The 7,002-nt window shown below is 35.7% G+C and overlaps 1 protein-coding gene across 2 annotated transcripts in view; it reads right to left on the bottom strand.

The window, feature by feature from the left end:
- Positions 1 to 276: 276 nt before the first annotated feature.
- eps15 (epidermal growth factor receptor pathway substrate 15) overlaps positions 277 to 7,002 on the bottom strand; it is a 32,040-nt gene continuing 25,314 nt past the window's right edge. Inside the window, exons 22-25 of one of the 2 annotated variants that reach the window (XM_048208689.1) lie at positions 6,927 to 6,997; positions 6,676 to 6,805; positions 6,369 to 6,553; positions 277 to 2,717 (exon numbers count right to left, since the gene is read on the bottom strand). In XM_048208689.1, the coding sequence (XP_048064646.1) occupies positions 2,577 to 2,717; positions 6,369 to 6,553; positions 6,676 to 6,805; positions 6,927 to 6,997 (527 nt within the window). In that variant the 3' untranslated portion in view covers positions 277 to 2,576. The remainder of the gene's footprint in view (positions 2,718 to 6,368; positions 6,554 to 6,675; positions 6,806 to 6,926; positions 6,998 to 7,002) is intronic. The other variant, XM_048208691.1, reaches the window with a different exon arrangement.

Genomic DNA, 7,002 nt, shown 5'->3' on the forward strand with positions numbered 1-7,002 from the left:
AATACGAACCTTTAACAGACACACCTAACATTTAGTTTTTTCTGAAAAAAAAAAAAAAAAAAAAAATATTGATGACTTATCCCACACTATAGACTTTCTTCCAATCAAACGTTTTCTTAAATGTGAATGTTCTTCCCATAAATACAACCAGCCACCATAATTGTTCATGACTGATGTAAATACAACCTACTGGAAAACAAAGAAAAAACCCAACAAAGTTCCTTGCAAACAGACAATTAATAACACACACTGAAAATAGAAAAAGAAGAACGATCATTTATTTTTAATAGTTTAATATTTATTTTGTTTTAATTACATGTTACTTAACATATTTAAACAACTGCCTCCAATAAAGGGACGTTAAAAAAATAAAATACAATTAGCCTGTTCTTAAAAGGCAGTCAGTGAACAATATATAAGTGGTTTTCTTTTAGAGGCACACAAAGCTTATACATACATACATACATACATACATACATGATCAACAATAGACAGAGCATAAGATAACGTTTATCAATACGGAGGGCCGATAATAGATAAGCAGCAGCCAGAAGGACAAACATCAGCTTGAAATGAGGAGTGTGAATGTGTTTTTAATGCTGTGTTTTTAAAGCCAGATAAGACACAAAGTTTGCGATTCCCTTCTATCATTTTCACTTCCGCCACATATTTCTGTGCCCAAAGCCAAGCTAGATTCCTGAAGCAAAAGTCAAAGGGCAATAATGGAGAAAAAAAAAAAGCATTCAAAAAGGAGCACATTCTTCCATTTCAGATGCTTTCATATATAAAGTCTGTGTGAAAGAACGTCTTCACAAAGCGCATCTATTGTAGAATCCAGAATCCAACTAAGCCCATGAGACTGAACTTGCCAGAAAAGGCAGAAAAGTCTCAGTGGGTCCACCTTCTGGTGAAACTACATTCAGACAACTGAAATGGCTATGACATGGTGCAAATGTATTGATAATTGCATTGGTACTAAGTTTAAATTCACTGACTGTAAAGCCAATTTGTGCATATGAATATGTGACCAACTGGGCACTATTGATCCCCAGAGAGAAATGTGGCAGTGACTGAATGTTGTGCAAGATAAATAAAAGGACATCAGCTGCACAAGCTAATGGTTCCTTTATCCTAATTGACACTGGAATCATTGCATTGGAGCATTAAGGGTGCTTTTGAGAAGATTAATGCTATGAAACTATTAACAAAAGATCAAATTATCGACTTGGGATTTTCTCTCGCCAAGGTAAGGCTGAACAGATCAGGCACTAGAAAAGATATTACAGCCTGGTTTAACACGGCTTAAATTTACTCATAAAATGATCATTCTGGAACGCAGATAAAGATTTGCTTTACTTTTTGTGCCACGTTATTTTTTAAAACATATTTGATCATATTGCTTAAGCACTTGTCATTAGGATTAAGAAAGAAGGGACATTTTTATATATTTATTAAGCAAACTTTCTATATTCTACATTGTTTTTTTGTTTGTTTGTTGATAAAATAGAACATGTATTAGGATATGAATGCACTGTAGTACAAGATTACTGGCAAATAATTCACAAATATGTACATTTTTATTATTTATAACAGCTATTTATAAATTTGCAATTTCAAATAACAACTCTTAGTAGTTTGTCAAGATTTTGATTCTTCAAAAAGACAGAATGAGTCAGAGTAAAGTATAAATGCTGTACTGTAAGATTATAAAGATAAAATGGCGGTTGCACAGTTGTTTTTTTTTTTTTTTTTCTAAATTTCATCAGCGTTCTCTTTTAGTAGGGTAGAAATTCAGTTCCAGTAGTGGTTTATGTAAGCTGATAACGTTACCAAGCACCTCAGCCTCTTTTACAACTGAAATCCACAGATCAGGTCGCAGTTATGAGGTTTTATGGCTTGTGGGATATGTTCCTGAGAGTGGACAGGCATGCCCACAATAAAAACCTCTCGTGTCAGAGAACTATTGCTGAAACTTTGAAAAGCGAATGAAGCCGGCCGGTTCGGCTGCTTGTAAACTTGAAATGAATGTGTTAATATTGCCCAAAAAAGGATGCGAATGAATCTCGAAACACTCCAACATCACAGAACTAAATACATTCACTGCATTAGTAACCTTATAATAATCATTCTAAACTTCAAATAATTGGGGAGAGATTTGTTCAGAAACACTTGTTCAATTATATTGAACTGGACATCAGGTCTTAAAAAAAAAAAAAAAAAAAAAAAAATGTTATTCAGTACATGTGCTATTGATGGGTCAGTCACATGGATTTTGAGCAGTCTCAATCGAAAGCGGTAGATTACTGGAGGTCTCTTGATTTGAGGTTATTTAAAAACAAAAGGGAGTCACACCAAAGCTTTCAAGCCATAAAGGCTGCAATAAGTCTGTTACCTTTTCCTCCATCTTGACTTGGCCTTCATACATTATCCAGCCAACTGGACACCGGGAGAACATTCAGAAGGAGCTGGAATCCTAGATGATTATCAAGTGGCTGGAGATGGAGGTGGAAGGATTCTGCTAATTCCAGCTCTTCCTCCTTTATTCCTTGTTAATGTGGCATTGCATCCAGCTTGGGTCAGGACAGCTCGGATTTGCTGAGGGCTATCGCCAGCTCCAGATCCTCCTGCTCCTGCTGGGTCAGACGAGCCACACGCTCCCTCTCTTCTCTCTCACTCTCCCTCTTCGCCCACTCTATCATGTCCTCCTCCGTGGGGTACTGCTCCACACACACATACACACACACACACACACACACACCATAACCCCATCAGACACACTGTCAATTTGCACCTGCTTGATGTAATATTTCTCAATTTTAGCAGTCTAATCTAAAAACCTAAAAAAGAGGGGTCATGCATGTATTACAGATTGCTTTTTCTAAATGTACCAACTTTAAATGTTCAAAGACTGGAGTTAAAGGCACAGTATGCAAGTTTTGCCGTTAGAGGTCGCTTATTCAAAATAATAACAAAAGCGTAGCTCGATGACGCCGTGAATGAGCGTGGAATCATGGAAGTCGTTGTCTTTACCTCCACAGCTGATGGAAAGCAATCCGACAGCAGAAATCATGTTCATGGATGAGCTAATGTATTAAAAGTTTTATTAACGTTACCGTGTTATGAAGCAGGGTGGGGCCGAGAGCCTGGGACATTTTATGTTGCTGTTTTTATTATGCTTATATGCCACTGTCGGCCGCTGCTGCTACTTTTCGTTTTGTTGTTTATGCATATTTTACAATTAAAGTTACATTTAATGCTCGCCTCCTTCCCTCAAATTTCTTAGTTACATTTGATCATTTAAATTCACATTCATTTTAATAAAACCGCCTCAAGTGCTGAATTATTACTCATACAGGTCACTTTATTTGAAGAATTTATTCATTCTTAAAGTGTTTTACTATATAAACATAATATATTAAAGTGTCTTTGCTGTTTCTATGGTTTCTATGGAAGGGTAACGTGGATAATCAATCATGCGACGCAATGACACGGGACATTACGCTGCTTAAAACAGCTGATTTGTCTGGATTTAAACATTTTTGGAAATATTTAGGATAATGTAAGTACACAAGTCAACAAAATACAGTACAGTCCAAAAGTTTGGAACCACTAAGATTTTTAATGTTTTTAAAAGAAGTTTCGTCCGCTCACCAAGGCTACATTTATTTAATTAAAAATACAGTAAAAAACAATAATATTGTGAAATATTATTACAATTTAAAATAACTGTTTTCTATTTGAATATATTTCACAAAGTAATTTATTCCTGTGATGGCAAAGCTGAATTTTCAGCATCATTACTCCAGTCTTCAGTGTCACATGATCCTTCAGAAATCATTCTAATATGCTGATCTGCTGCTCAAGAAACATTTAATGTGTACAATTGTACAAAATATTTGTGTACAATATTTTTTTTCAGGATTATTTGATGAATAGAAAGTTCAAAAGAACAGTGTTTATCTGAAATCTAATCTTTTGTAACATTATAAATGTCTTTACTGCCACTTTTGATTGATTTAATGCATCCTTGCTGAATAAAAGTATTCATTTCTTTAATTTCTTTTCAAAAAAAAATAAATAAATAAAAATTCTTACTGACCCCAAACTTTTGAATGGTAGTGTATAATGCTACAGAAGCTTTGTATTTCAGATAAATGCTGTTCTTTTGAACTTTCTATTCATCAAGGAATCCTGAAAAAAAAAAGTACACAACTGTTTTCAACATTGAAAATAATCATAAATGTTTATTGAGCAGCAAATCAGCATATTAGAATGATTTCTGAAGGATCATGTGACACTGAAGACTGGAGTAACGATGCTGAAAATTCAGCTTTGCATCACAGGAATAAATTACTTTGTCAAATATATTTAAATAGTACACAGTTATTTTAAATTGTAATAATATTTCACAATATTACTGTTTTTTACTGTATTTTTAATTAAATAAATGTAGCCTTGGTGAGCAGACGAAACTTCTTTTAAAAACATTAAAAATCTTAGTGGTTCCAAACTTTTGGACTGTACTGTATGTAACATTGTTCAAGTGGTTTCTGGATATTTCAATCAAAAAATCTTACAAATTGTGCCTTTAAAGACTAGTAAGTTTAAATTAATTCTACAACATATAGAAGTTAAAGATTACATAAAACGGTTTTATGTAAATATACAAATGAGATATCTCTCAGTTAATCTACTTAAAGGAATAGTTCACCCCAAAAAAGGAAACTCTGTCATTAATTACTATCAGCATAAAAATCGATTTGATTTTAATTTAAAATATTTATAATAATATTTTCTCTTTTTTCCAAAAATGCTTATTATTGTTTGAACTATTCCTTTAAAGCGTTGGTTGGTCAATGTCAACATCAACCATCAAATTAGGGACAACCATCTAGAACTGCACATTCACTAAATGTCTGGTGACTTCCAAAACATCATCATGATTACAAAACAAAAAATACTTAATGTGGAAACATTAAGGGAGAAAAAACAGTGGTAAAGTGGTACAGCTACTGACACAGAAGGATGGGAGATACAAGACATGTGCCATGATGCAATCCATAAAGCCATAAAACATCGGCTTACTGACACATGAGACTTCATATAAAAAATTATGTGTTACTAAACTTTCATTTTTGAGCTAACCGTTTAGATACTAAACTAGAATGATTTTTTGACAGATTTTGTGTGAGTCTGATGTACTCATGTGTGGAAAGCCTGGATTGCTCATATATAGCCCATCATGCTGAACATGCAAGTATTTCACACAGATGTGAAGGTGTGGACAACCATGGATGGAGAGATGTCATCACAACTATTAGCTGGTAAGCATTTCAACACACAGAACACCAGAACATGACGACACAACCAATATCAAGATGTCCCTCTCGATGTCTCTTCATTTGTAAAGAGTTGTTTTAAAATATCACAGAAATGCCATCATAAAGCTTAATTTGTTTGATGCATCATCTGATAAAGAAAGCTCACAGTGAGGGAAAATCTGAGAAGACAAGCTCTTTAATTTTTTAATTAATTAAAAAAAAAAGAATAATACAGAAAGGAGCCAACAAGTACTGTCAGCAGCCTAGCTGATTATTTTATTTAGCAAATTGTCTGTATATAATCAAAACAGACTGCATATCTTCTTTAAAAAAAGATGGTGCAGAGAAACGTGGGATGTAGATGGAACCAGGAAGTGTTCAATCATCAATTCAAAAATCAATGAATGGGAAGGAGCAGCCCAGTAAGACAGGTAGACAGTGATTAGTTCGTGCAATGCAAGGTAAGGCAAGGCAAATCAGTGAACCAAGGTATGGCAGGGCAATGGACGTGCAAGATGGAATCAAGCCTCAACCAATGGTGGAGAACATGACAAAAGAACACGAGGGGTAAATTGAAAACAGCCGATAGCAAGCAGCCCCGCCTCTCCATCCACAGCCAGTGAGAACTTACGCATGATGTTAGAATATTGCAAATGTCATAAATACTTAGATTTCAACATTTAAATACATTCATTTTGTAAATTAGTTTAACAGAATAAGTTTTTAACACTGGGATTTTTAGTAGAAGCATAAGCCTGGATTCAGTTTGACTATTAAGAGTAGATAAATAATTTCATTAGAAGCTCATCTATATTTACAAAAAAAAAAAGAAAAAAAAAAAGAAACATTACATAAAAATGACAAGGTTTTGTAGCTTTTCACAAACAGATGGTAAAGCAGAGTTGTCGAAATACTGGATTACGAGCATTTCTTTCCTGTAAAAACCAAATGATTAGGGCTGTGAGGGGTCGAGAGGTCAAGGCTGTTGCATGGCGGAGGTGAAAAGTCAGGGTTCACTACTGGGGATCAGGAGGGGGAGGAGCTCACTTTATCAAAGCTGGCGAATCGGTTGGGGTCACTTGGGGCTTGGTTGGGTGAGGAAGGGGCGAAGGGGTCTGGTACCGAGTCTTTAGCGGGGAGGGAGGAGAACTCTCCAGAACCCTGCGCCTTGAACAGACCACGCCTCTGAAATGACTCGGACGACTCCGATCGATGGATGTTGGACCGCTTACCTTTAAGGACGCAGACACACAAACAGACAACACAGCACTCAGATACGGATGACAGAGTTGACATAAAAGAAAATAATCTGAGGTTCATTCTGGTAAAACACACAGAACAGGAACCAGCTCACCTGGGGGTGGAGGTGGAGGTCTGGTTGGTGTTCCGGTTTTGGGCGGTAACGCGGGAGGTACATCTGACTGAGTGTCCTCCTTAAATACATTTTTGTTTGTACTCGAGTCGAATGGATCACTGCCATTAGACTGAAAGGCAAGGGGGAACTTATCAGCTGCAACCCATATATAACTTGATTTAAATCATGTGGGTGAACTGATTGGTAATAGAGCTGGAATACTGGGCTTCTGTTTACGTAAAAATCCTTACCTTTGCTAAGCTGCTAAAGTCTGCAAAGCCTTCTCCAAAAGTCTCATTGCCAAATACTGCAGCAAAGGGATCTGAA

The sequence above is a fragment of the Megalobrama amblycephala genome, linkage group LG12, assembly GCF_018812025.1.
Source record: "Megalobrama amblycephala isolate DHTTF-2021 linkage group LG12, ASM1881202v1, whole genome shotgun sequence".
In the NCBI taxonomy this organism is placed as follows: Eukaryota; Metazoa; Chordata; class Actinopteri; order Cypriniformes; family Xenocyprididae; genus Megalobrama; species Megalobrama amblycephala.